The 13,303-nt window shown below is 41.8% G+C and overlaps 1 protein-coding gene across 1 annotated transcript; it reads right to left on the bottom strand.

Moving 5' to 3' along the window:
• Nucleotides 1-10,641: 10,641 nt before the first annotated feature.
• LOC121142145 (speckle-type POZ protein-like) lies at nt 10,642-11,387 on the bottom strand. The gene has a single exon (XM_040751471.1). It carries the CDS (start codon nt 11,287-11,289, stop codon nt 10,642-10,644), a length of 648 nt encoding a protein of 215 aa, XP_040607405.1. The 5' UTR covers nt 11,290-11,387.
• Between the last annotated feature and the right edge of the window lie 1,916 nt (nt 11,388-13,303).

Genomic DNA, 13,303 nt, shown 5'->3' on the forward strand with positions numbered 1-13,303 from the left:
ACTCTCTCATTTTAAAGATCCTGCAGAGTAAGCATGGGAGCTCAAAATTTGGAGTGGACAGATATCACCCTTTAAAAATGCAAAATTTGTCATGTTTGTCTTTCTGTGTTTGGGTTACCTCACTCAGGATTGTTTTCTTCTAGTTCCTTCCATGTGACTGAAAATTCATGATGTCATAGTATTCTCCTCTGAGTTGTACCGCATTGTTTAAATGTACCACATTTTACTTTAACAGTTTTCAGGTGTGAGTCAGCTAGGTTGCTTTCAGCTTCTTGCTATTACAAATAATAATAGCCAGAAACTGAACATAGTTGATAGGTAGAATGTCCTTGTGGTATGGTTGTGTATCCTTTGTGTATGTGCCCAAGAGTGGTATTGCTGTGCCTTGACACAGATTGATTTCCAATTTTATGAGAAATGAACACCCAGAGTTCCACAGTGACTTACAAGTTTGAACTCCCTCCAGCAAAGGAGCAGTGTTCCCCTTACAGCAATCCTGTCCAGCATAAGTTTTCATTAATGGTTTTGATCTTAGCCATTCTTGCCGGTGTAACATGACGTCTTAGCGGAGTTTTGATTTTCATTTCCCTGATGGCTTAGGATATAGAACAGTTCCTCATTTGCCTTTTGGCCATTTGAGACTGTACTGTTCAGAATTCTCTGTTTGGCTCTGTATCCCATGAACTCACTCATAAGTAGATATGGGACATTGAGCAGAGGATAGCTAGCCTACACATTGCAATTGCAAAGAGACCAGGAAACAAGAAGGGCCCTCATAGGTCTATACATGGATCCCCCCAGAAAATGCAAATAACAAGGTCTCCTGTGTATATTTGGAGAAGGAAGAGCATGTTATTGGAATGCAGAGAGGAGAGGGAGAGCTGGGAGGAGAGCACAAGGGTCTAGGAAGGTCAAGTTGGAGGAACTGAGCAAGGAAAGGGAGACCATTATGGAGACAGCAGTTGTGGGGTTAGCCAGAAACCTGGATCAAGATAAATTCCTAGGAATCCAAAAGCATGAGCCCTGCTTAGACTCTAAGGCATAGTGGAGAGGGCAACTTATGGTCCCTAGCCCTGCAATCAGATTAATGACTACCTTAGGTGTCATCACAAAATACTCATCCAGTAACCCACAAAAGCAGATGAAGAGATTGACGGCTAAGCACTGGCCCAACTCATTGACTGCAGTCTTACAGCAGGAGGTATGATAATATGAGAAAAGTGTCCAAGACCCTGGGTCAGAAACAATGACCAAAGCAAGAACCAAGTGGCAGTTCCCTGAATCCACACTGACAGCTGAGGAACCTGCATAAGACTGAACTAGGCCCTAGGAATGTGGGTCACCACTGGGTGGTTTCAGCAGTTTTTGGGACCACAAGTCTGGGAACCAGTATCTATCCCTAGTGCATGAACTAGCTCTTGGTTTCCCATTCCCTGTGGAGACATACTTTGCTCACCCTATATAGATGGGGAGTGTCTTTGTCCTGCCTCCAGTGATGTCACAGATTTTGTTGATTCCCCCATGTGGGAACTCCCCTTTCTAAGGAGTGGATTAGAGGTGGGATTGGTAGTGTATTGCTGGGGTATTGAGAGTGAATCGGGTTTGGTATGTAAAATAACTTTATTTTAATCTTTTAAATTGGTATGTAAAATAACTTTATTTTAAACTTTTAAAAATGATAAAATGAACAGTGTTTGGAGAAAAAAACAAAATATAAGGTATCGACAGACAGAATCTACTCACAATGATCGAGTAAGAAGAATTTAGGATCTTCATGTAGAATACAGAGCAAACTATGCTTCTCATGTTTACTCTTGGTCCCTGATCTGACTTCCTCTGGAATAAACTCACATCCCAAAATTGAGAGCACAGAAGTGAGAAATATTCTGCTTCAGTTGGAGTAGGTAGATGCAATTCCAACAGGAACATTGGAGATGTAGGAACACGAATAACTAATCCTGATCTTGAACCCTGAAGAAAAAGGCATTCCCAGGGGAATGGTGTTTGAATTAGGTAGGGTGCTGGTTGACTGGTCAAACGGTAAGGGAGGAGGGGTAGGAGTGGGACCTGGAATTGATATGTGAAGCAAGCATGTTTCTACTTTAAATAGAAAATATATTGGCAAAACAAGCTCTTCTAAGATGTCATCTTATAGTTGTCAGGATGGCTAAGATCAAACCATGAGTGAAAACTTATGCTGGAAGATATAAGTAGTAAGGGGAACAGTGCTCCATTGCTGGTAGGAGTTCAAACCTGTACACTTGCTGTAGAAATCTCGATGGCCATTTCTCGGAAAGTGGGGAATCATTCTTCCTCAAGGCACAACAATACCACTCTTAGGCATATACCCAAAGGATACACCACCATACCATAAAGACATTCAACTGATCATTTATGTTCACCGAAGCATTATGTGTAATGGTCAGAACCTGAAAACACCTTAGCTGCATCTTACCTGAAAGCTGGGTAAGGAAAGTGTGGTACACTTAAAGACTGGGGTATGACTCAAGGGGGAAATGCAATGACATTATGAATTTTCAGTCACATGGAAGGAACTAGAAGAAAACAATCCTGTGTGAGGTAACCCAAACACAGAAAGACAAACAGGGCTCGTTTTGCATATTTAACTGCTGATTTCTGTCCTCTCCAAATTTTGAGCTCCCATGCTTACTCTGCAGGACCTTAAAAGTGACAGTTTTCTGTTGTATATCAGATTATGTTCAATAGGTACCGAAGGAAATGTTGTGATGGCTCCTCTTCAAAGGTGATCTCCAAAATGCTGCCCATACCTGCCATCTCTCTCCTGTTCATGATGTCTGGAGGGACACTCTAAGCCAGGAGCAAATGAAACTACCTTCAGTGAACCCATCTACTCAGTGCTGTCCAGCCTAGGTCCCCTGAAAGTTTGGCTCTGATGCTTTCCCCCACCCTCCATAAAGGATAGATCAATCAACTGGAAATGACCCCTATAAAGTAGCTTCCTCAGTTAATCCTGTATTACAGGTGGATAATTAGTATTACCTGTGGCTCTTCTCTGTGGCAGGTTCCCCTTCCCTCAAGTGTGTCATTTGAAATGAAGACAGGCTCTCACTGCAAAGCCCCTCATATACAAGAAATATGTTCTAACTTGTAGTCCTGATCTCCCATGAGCTTTCTTCTGGAATGCTGGTGCAACCTCTCCTGGGGTATCTGTGAGTCCCTGAGGCAGAAAAATCCAGGTCTTTTAATGTAGTTTCTCATCTCAAGAACGCCATTGATGGAGGTTTTATTTTGTGTAGGTGGTTCTCTGTGTGACATTATGGAGACAAAGCATTCATGCCCCCACAGGATGAGGCACACATCTAGAACTACAGGAGTGTCCACATTCCAGAGAAAATCACTTGTCATTGTAGGAGAACATCCTGACAGAAATATATAGTAACAAATGCAGACAGACTTGCACACATACAGGTGTAGTAGAGATAGTTAAGCATTCAGATAGTTAAACAAACACACAGCTGGAGTTGCACACACACACACACACAGATCAAGAGACAGAAAAATACAGAGAAAGAATGAGCAAGACAGAAAGAGAAGGAAAGAGAAGACTTGCAGTGACACAGATAATGAAAAGACACAGTGAGAAAGAGAGAGAGATGTGTAGAGATAAACAGAGAGAAAGACATGAGAGTGTAACAAGGAGACAGACATCCAGACAGATATGTTCAATCTAAACAGACAATCACATGGGTGCGATGAGGTAAACACATAGATTCACAGAAAGATGCTCAATAAAGGAGATAAAGAGACAGATATACACCCATAGAGACAGACAGACACACAGACAGAGAAACTGTGTGTCAATGAGACAGAAACATAGATAGAAGAAAGAATCACTGTGACTCACAGAAAGAGACACAGATTGAGAGAATGAGAGAGATAGACAGAGAGAGACAAAGAAAGATACAAGTTGAGGGACACACAGAGAACTAGAGAAGAGAGATATATTGTAAACTACAAATGAAAGCCTAGAAGTTCTTTACTCTAGGAAGAGGGGCTCATGGGATTAACCTCTCAATCTATGACTGCAGTGTAATTTGGAAAGAGCTGCAAAGGTGAACCGAAGGAGTCAGTCAAGGGGGGCAAGTGAGGAGAGGGAAAGGGTCAGCATTTGAACCTGTTTCCAAGAGAGATTGTGTTTCTGTCAATGGAGGGGTTGGAAGGATTATTTTCCCAATGTCTAAAAACAGACCCACTGTTCAGGTGCAGAAATTTTGGTTTCTCAATAAATTTCTTTCTCCTTTTTAAAAAAACACATGCAATCTTTAGCAAAATCTAGACTACCAAATGAGTCTGCCAGATGCAGTCATCTTCTTTGCTTTGGGCATCTGCTCAGCAAACGCTAAGTGCCAAGAAAGAGGAGTAAGACATTCTGTGAATGGTGTGACCCTGGCAATGCTGGCCAGGCTCCCAGAGCCTGAGCAGAACTGGGTGAATTAAAATGGGCATATTCAAAAAGAAACACAACGAAATACACTAATTGTTTATCAAAATTTTATTGGCCTTGTAGTGTGTTTAGTTTACATACACAAGAGAAGAACTTCAGTCCTCTTTATCTTCAGTTTGAAAAGGTTGAGTGTCACCCATGTGTGCTGAGAGTTTAACTCGTGAACTGCTCCTTTGCAGGAGCAACAGTTTGTTTGGCCAACTGAGTCAACCCTCCAGTGCCCACACACTGGGTTTGGATAGAAAACCTGTCTTCTTCCTCTTCCTCATCTCTTGTAAGCCCACATTCATGTTTTTTTCTCCTTTGCTCTAAATCCTTGATCAGTCTAATCCAGACAGGTTCCTCCAAAGAAACCCTGTAGGGATGTGCTTTGGGCCAACAACCCCACTGAATCCCCAGTATCCAACTCACTGTAGAGAAAGCAAAGCACTGGAGCAATTGTGTAGAGTATCCCAGAGTAAAGTACTCTCCTTACCCCAAACATATATTCAACTTGTTTCCAGGGTATTAACGGTCTGAGCCGGCATGCTTCCTTTCCACAGATTCTCTGAAAATTTTGCAATGCCCCCAGTCTACCCAGGTGTCCTTGTAATAATGTTGGCTGTTGCTTTGGGAAATCTTGGGTTTCTGTGACATTTTCCATCCAGGTTGTAATATAAGTTTCAGGGAACACCATCTATTCTACTGGGCACTGCTACATCAATCCATTTTTCCAGATTTAATCTTAGCACAGTTGGTTAATTTTGACATTTGCATACACATTTTGAATTGTTTTGAACATTTCATATACTCTTTTTTAAAAAATTCAACAGTGGTTTAATAAAATGTGGCATGTGTGAAGAAATACACTGCATTAAAAATGATGTAGAAATACATATGACACAACAAGGTCATCATGGTACTGTTGAGTGAAAAAGTTACAAAACACTGAGGTATAGTGACGTAGATATGTTAGTGTATACTGCTTCACTGGGTTATCTGGGAGTTCTGATGCTAAACACCATTTCAAAGGCACTGTGTGGAATTATGGTGGATAGAGCTCATCTTTCTTTAGACCAGTGTTTCTCAACTTTCCTAATGCTGTGACCCTTTAATACAGTTCCTCATGGTGTGATGACTCCCAACCATAAAGTTATTTTCATTACTACATCATAACAGCAATTTTGTCCTGTTATGAATCATAATGTAAATATCTGATATGTAGATGTCTCTAGGCAACCACTGTGAAAGGGTCCTTTGACTCCCCCAAAGGGGTTGCAACCCACATGTTGAGAACTGCTGCTTTAGACAGTGGGTCCACATATCTATAAATCTTAAATGACATTCTAAGTAATACTTTCCTTACTGACACTAAATCATCTTTCCAACTTCATACACACTTCCAAGACTGATCTGAATGTATGTCAAACCATTAGAGGGTGGTAAGGCTTCAGAAGGCAGGGGAAACTGTCAAGATGTCAAACTGCAGGTGCCTGATGTTGGAGGGCTGGCTGCTAATGTTTGGAAACCCAGGCAACCAAGGACAGGTCTGTAGGCTGGAACTGTATCGAGACAGTTCAGCACTAGAAAGAGAGGTGTCCTGGTATTTCAGGAAGCCACGCTAACTGAAGCTGGAGTGAGGTGGGTCATGATCTCCATGAAGGATATATCAAACCTGTTCCTTTCCTGGAGAGGGCTGTTACAGCCGAGTTTGACCTCTCCCTTTCTGATTTGTATTTCCTTGATCTCCTTTTGTTTTCTGGATTAAAGGCATGCTCACCACTGCCCAGCCTATAGGAAATGCTTTTATAATATTTGTGTCTATATACAAAGGAAAAGACACAGAATTTGTTGACAATTTTTATTAATATAATCTCTCCAACTTCACTTTTATAGGATAAGGCAAAAGAACATAAATTAATTTTCTAACTTTGCAGTGGTTAAAGAATAATGCTTTTTCATGATGCAATCATGTATAGGACAAAAAAGTCAGAAAACCAGAAGGGCTCCCATGGAGTCATCAGCAGTGTACTGGAGACTGTGGCCTTTTTTCAGCCTATAGATGGTTCCAAACAGCCTGGTTTGGGTTCCCAGACAAGACTCATGAAAATATCTTCTTCTTTTGTCCGTCTTTCTCTGCTTCTTTGCAGTTTCTTCTCCATTTACAAGTACTCATGTGATGCAATTATCCACCCAGATAATACAAGATAACCTTGTGTCAAGACCTTAGCACTCCAGAAATAGAGATAGGAAAGCAAAGAGTTCAAGGCTACCCTGGATTTCAGAGTGAGTCAGAGTGAAGCATTGACTACAGGAAAGCCCCCCTTAAATAAATAAGCAAATAAATAAATAAATGAATAAGCAAAAAGGACAATCAATAGAAAATATAAAAATAAACAAATAAAAAGTGGCATTAAACTCTGTGTCTAATTCTAGCCCTTAGACATATGCAATAAATTCAGATATTAGAGATTACATTGTCTCTGGGAACCATGGTCCTTTTTAAGACAAGGTAATTTGGAGTCAATTATCTATTTTCCATTTACTTCTACATCCTACTCCAAAATAGTAATTACTTAAAATTTCTAAAGGATTAAACAGATGCTTAGAAATTGCTGCTTGTAGAAAGAGGGTCTCATTTCCTCCTCTCTGGATCACGCCCTTTCTGTCTCTCATTGGGAAAGAATAGGCCAGCAAAGGCCAGCCTGCCCTACAAATATACTGTCAAGGACAACCAGGACTGTTACACATAGAAACCTTGTCTAGAAAAACAAAAATAAAAAACAAAAACAAACAGAAACCACCCAATAACAACAACAACAACAAAACCCAGAACAGGCTTCTCAGAGATAACAACCACAAATGAAAAAAAAATATAATAAGGTAAAGCAAAAACATCATATTGAAGTCAGAAAAAGCAACCCAGCAGTAGGAAAAGAGCCCAAGAGCAAGCAGAAGAATCAGAGTCCCACTTGTTCTCACACTCAGGAATTCCATAAAAATACTATTGTTGCTTTTGTTTTTGTTTTTCAATTTCATTTCAATAAATGGAGGATTACATTTATTGATTTTCATATATTGAACCATCCCTGAATCATTGGGATGAAGCTTACATGGGCATGGTGGATGATCTTTTGGTGTGTTCTTGGATTTGGGTTGTGAGCATTTTATTCGGTATGTTGCATTTATGTTCATGTGGGAAATTGGTGTTTAATACTCTTTCTTTGTTGGGTCCTTATGTAGTTTGTGTATCTGGGTAACTGTAGTCTCATAAATGAGTTGGTCAGTTTTCCTTCTGTTGCTATTTAATGGAATTATTTGAGGAGTATTGGTGTTAATTATTCTTTGGAATTCTTGTAGGATTTATTGCTAAAACGGTCTGGTTCTAGCTTTTCTTTGGTGAAGTGACTTCCTTTTTTCCGTTTCCTTTTATTTATTCTTCTCTCAAACAATACATACCAGTTACAGGCTCCCCTTTTTCCACTTCTTCCAGCCCTCCTCTCACCTCCTCTGGCTCCTAGATCCACTGCTCCTCTGTTTCCCTTAAGAAAATGGCAGGCCTCCCAGGGATATCCACAAACACAGCTTAACAAGATGGAATTGCACTAGGCACAAATCCTCATATCAATGCTGGATGAGGCAACTCAGTAGGAGGGAAAGGGTCATAGGAACATCAAAAGGGGCAGATATATCCCCACTCCCACTGTTAGGAATCCCAGAAAAACTCCCAAGCTAAACAACCACAACATATATGAAGAGGACCCATGCATAAAAACTTGGTGATAAGTCCTTCAGTCTCTGTGAGCCCTTATGAAACCTACTTGTTGATTCAGTGGGCCATGTTCTCCTGGTGCCCTCCACCCCTCTGGCTTCTACAATCGTACCCCCTTCTCTTCAGCAAGGTTCCCCGATTTTTATCTAATATTAGGCTGTGGGTCTTTGCATCTGCTCCAATCAACTGCTGGAGGAAGACTCTCTGATGACAATTGGGATAGGCAATAATATAGGAATATACTAGAATTTCATTAAGAATTATTTTAATGCTGGCAGTGATGGCAAACGCCTTCAATCCCAGCACTCGGGAGTCAAAGGCCAGCCTGGTTTTTACAGAGTGAGTTCCAGGAAAGCTAGAGCATTTATACAGAGAAATTCTGCCTGGCAAACACATAAAAAGAAGAAAAAGAAAAAGAAAGAGAAAAATAATCACTTCATTGACCTTTTCTTTTTCAGTCATGTTTAGTTCCACCTGAGCTCTCTGTGCCATGTAGCTTCTGGTTCCTGGCCATCCAGGTTGTGCCGGGAAATGCCTCCTTATCTTGTCTCAGGCCTCAAGTTAGAGCAATCATTGATTTGTGACTCCCACCAGCTCTGAGCTGCAGCTCTCTATGAATGTGGTGCCTTGGTTAGAAGGTACACTGTGTGGAGTATCATGAAGGTTGGCAAGGCACTCTGTTAGTCCTGGTGTGGTAGGTTGGTAAAATCACTCCATGCAACAAAGGGAAATTCATAACTAGAAAAGATTTATTCCAGTAAGGACAAAGTGTGTCCCTTCGGCAGCTGAAGTGGTCCAATGTAGTCATCCTATCACACTAAGTTGTATGCAGATCTGCCTGGGGAACTGTCATATCTCTTGGGCTCTATGTTGGTATCTGTGATTGGCAGATCTGGTGTTTAACAGCAGCTGTAACCAGGTGAGTCTTGAAGAGTGGATGTCCATTTTGTTGAGCATATGGATAACTGCCATCTCAGCTACCATGGCTAAATTGAGCATGGACCCATCAGGCAATAACAAGCATGACTTGGAATGAGGCAACTGTCCACAGAATGTGTCATCCTATCTACTTGATTATTGGACTCCTCCTTTGCTAAAGATACATTTTCATGGGCATTTACAGGAGACACAGGGACCTTAACTTTTTTGTTTCTGTGCAGATCGATCCAAATACTTCTTCAAAAGCTTTTCTCTATTTTTTCCTTTTTATTTATCATTCTCTGATAGCCTTCCCTCCCTCCACTCTACCCAGAAGTACTTACTCCTGTTTCCCTTCAGAAAAGAGCAGGCCCTCTGGGGATATTAACTGAACATAGCATAACAAGATGCAATAAGACTTAGCACAAACCCTCATATCAAGCCTGGAGGCTGGCGCCCAAAAGGAAGGAAAGGTACTCGAGATCAGACATATAAGTCAGAGTATTCCTATACACCCACTGTTAGTCTTACAAAAAACCCCAAGCTAAACACCCAAAACATGGTACAGGGCATAGTACAGACCCATGAAGGCTCTGTGAGGGCCTCCTGAGTCTCTGTGAACCCTGTGATCCCCCTTTGATGGATTCTGTGGGCTCTGCTTTATCTCCTACAATCCTTCCTCAACTCTTCCTTGAGATTCCCTAGCTCTGCCTAATGTTTTGTTATGGATCTCAGTATCTGCTCCCACCAACTGCTGGAGAAAATTGAAGACTGGGCTTAGCACCAATCTCTGAGCATTACAGAATTTTATTAGGTGTCATTTTATTGACGTTTGTGTGTGTGACAGTGATAACCCTGCCCAAATTTCCACAGCTGACATTATCTGGATGGACTAATATGTGCTTCTTCAAAGAAGAGTCCACAAACTTATTTTTACAATTTTAATTCATTTTATATTTTATTTGGGAAGATATTGTCTACAGATATTGTCTAAGATAATGTCCTCTGTAAGAACAACAATTGTTTTTGCCACCTGAGTCAACTTTCCAGGCCCCCACACCCTGAGTTTGGAGAAAATATGTGTTCTTTCTCTTTCGCTTCTCTTGTAAGCAAGCATCCATATTTTATCCTTTGCTCAGAGCCCTTGATAATATGCTTCACTCAGTTTAATCCAAACAGGTTCTTCTAAAGAAATGCTGTTGGGATATGATTGAGGCATTAACTACACTGAATAACAGTAACCAAAACAAAACAGTACAGCAACAGGGTAGAGGTGGGGTAGAATATGTTAAAATCCAGCACTGCCTCTTCCACAATCTACCATTCAACTCATTTACAGCTGTATTAAAGGCCCAAACCCCCATGCTGTCTTTCCCCAGATTCTCTGTAAATGCTAACACATGTCCTGAAGTGTATCCAGGTGTCCTTGGTAACAAGGCTGACTGCTATTTCTGGATTACACCTGTAGGTCACAGCTGACAGGATCCTAACACTGTTTTAGGTCTTTGAAAGGGACCTCCAGTAAAGAGTGGTGAGTAGAAGCCAGGGAGCTGTATGCTTCAGTCACCAAGTGGGGATATGAGGCCACCATTGTCTTCCAGCTTGAGGTCTGAGAGACCTCAAAACCATGAGCTGTAATGAAATCCAGTGCCTGGGTTTTCAGCTGCTCTGCACTTTGGAGGACAGCCAGGAAGAGAGTGTGGGCAGCATTCTCCACAGAGAGGTCCCTGCCAAGGGCTCTCTGGCTCATGACTTTCAAGTGCTCCAGGCCATACTTGGCAGCAGCTGCCAGCATAGCATCTGCCATGGCTTGGAGGTCTGGTGCCTTCCCGGTGTAAATGAAGCCCATCATTGCCTTGAAGACTTGAGGCTCCAGATCATGGATCTCAATGCGGTTTGTTCTGCTCCTCTCCATGTCATGTACCAACATGGCTCTGAAAACTGGAGAGCAAGCTGCTAAGATGGCCTTGTGAGCCCAGAATTCCTGGCCAGCTACCACCAGGCAGCAGTCTGGGAAGAGGGAATTCTCCCATAGCTTTCCTAGTTCATCTGCCATCCTGCAAATTGGAACCTGGATCCCTGGCTTCATGCTCAGGTCAGAGATGCTGAATAAGTCATGGAACATGATTCCCATGCAGTGGAGGGTTAGCTTGTCTTCAGGGAGAAGCTGATGTACGTGTGCCAAGAGGAAATCTCAAAGGATGAACCTTTTGAAACCTCTTTCATAGCCTGGCAGGAAGGTAAAGGCTTTTGACCTTGTTGTAGTTTCAGTTGTTTCCCCTTGGATGTTAATGATGCAACACTGGAACTGTGCTCCAAGGGGTACTCTTTGAGCAGTTGAACAACTCTAGGTTAACTAACAGGTAATCTCTGCTTTCTCCATCTACCCCATTTGGGTGTATCAAACACCACTTGTCATTATCCCCTGTTGAGAAAGTTGGGCTTCTAATGCTGTCCCACATTTTCTTCATAGAAAATCTGACTTGGCCGATGTTCCACTTGGAAAAGAAACTCTGGAGCCTGAAATGTTTCTAGTCCCAGCTCTGGGCTATTTTGTCCTCTGACATTTCTGCTGGAGGTAGTCTGATGTTAAAATGGATCTGGAATGAAAAACTTGGATTTGTTTTCTTCACCCTGTGGGACACAATAGTCACAGTTTATATTTTTAGTTTCTGTCTCTCCTCTGTTCCTTCTTCTATGAGGTTGGAAATGTGGTTCTCTGAAAATTCACTATCCAGATTTCAATAGTAGTTACTAGTATAGATTGTCTAGGCTATTAGGGACTGTTACATCACTTCATTTTTTTCTAGGTTGATTCTTAGGTCAATAGGTAACTAATTATAGAAAATTGCTGAAAATTTGGAATATTTTGTAAACTCATATCAAAAATGTTGTACTAGGGTTCTCTAGAGTAGCAGAATATACACAGTGACTCTCTGTGTGAACAAAGGGTAATCATTAGAATGATTTAGGGCTATAGCAGTGCTAATCCCACAATGTCTAATTGTTAAGAGAAAGTCTAAGAATTCAGTATTTACTCAGTCCAGGAGGTTGCGTAAGACCCCAAATTTATAGAAATAAAATATAAGCTTAAACCGGGAGGGCACCCCACTAGAGAACTTGGGAAGTGAACAAAGGACCCCATCCCAGGAACCAGCCATACCACAGAATGGAATGTATGGTTTAGCAACCTTAATTGCAGAAGGGCTGTAAATCCACAAATAGCCAATTATGGGCCGCCACCTGTGAAGAACTGACCAGGGCAAACAAGACTAGTGGGAAACAAGGAGATAACACTATTTACTTAGGGAGAGATAATCGATTCATGCCAAAGTTTGATGTGAAGGACATCTACTTCCCTGGGTCGGGAGTTACGTACCCCCTTCACCCATCATGAGATAAGGACCCCTCCCAAAAGCTTGTGGTTTTTGTCTTTAAAAGCTGATTGTAACTGAACCTCGGGGCCAATCGGTCTAAAAGCTGACAGAGAGGCCCATCTGCAGATGCCTAATTAAAGCCTCTTGGGTGTTGCATCAATTGGCGTGTGGACTCTTGATTCTTGGGGTGATGAATCCGGCTTGGGGACCCCTCCTCAATTCGGGGTACCCCAACAGTTGGACATGTTGACTGGTCTTTGGTGTATCCTGGAATTCCAGAAAATATTCTCCAATTCTAGTGAAGGAATGAACTTGGGGCAAGGTGAATACAAGCCATCTAAGATGTCTTCCACATCCTTTTATATGCTCTCAGCTGAAGGTGCGTCCCAATTTAGGGTGTGTCTCCTAGCATCAAGATCTTGATTAAAGGTGCATGTCTTTAGGCCTTGATATTCAGCTTAAATGTGTCGCACCTGCTGTGTGGCCTGCATCCGAGAATGTAGCAAGGTGGTCTGGATAGATGACACAGTACAACCAGAACAAGAGGCTGTCCATAATCTATACACCAAAGGTGGGCTTGCTCTATACTTTTTAACAACAACTGTAGGGCATTCCTGGCCTCTGGGGTAATCTGTCTAGGGGAAGTTGGAGCGGGATCCCCAGGAAGAATATCATAAAGGCGTTTAAGAGCCGCTGTTTCAATAGAAAGAGAAGGGCAAATCCACTGCACCTTTCCCAAAAATCTCTGCCAGTCATGAAGCGTTTTTAAAT

Source organism: Mesocricetus auratus, unplaced genomic scaffold, assembly GCF_017639785.1.
Source record: "Mesocricetus auratus isolate SY011 unplaced genomic scaffold, BCM_Maur_2.0 Super-Scaffold_100009, whole genome shotgun sequence".
Lineage (NCBI taxonomy): Eukaryota > Metazoa > Chordata > Mammalia > Rodentia > Cricetidae > Mesocricetus > Mesocricetus auratus.

Bases quoted from the DNA above. Each gene is read 5' to 3' on its own strand.
- LOC121142145 (XM_040751471.1), bottom strand. From the start codon at position 11,289: ATGGGAATCATGTTCCATGACTTATTCAGCATCTCTGACCTGAGCATG.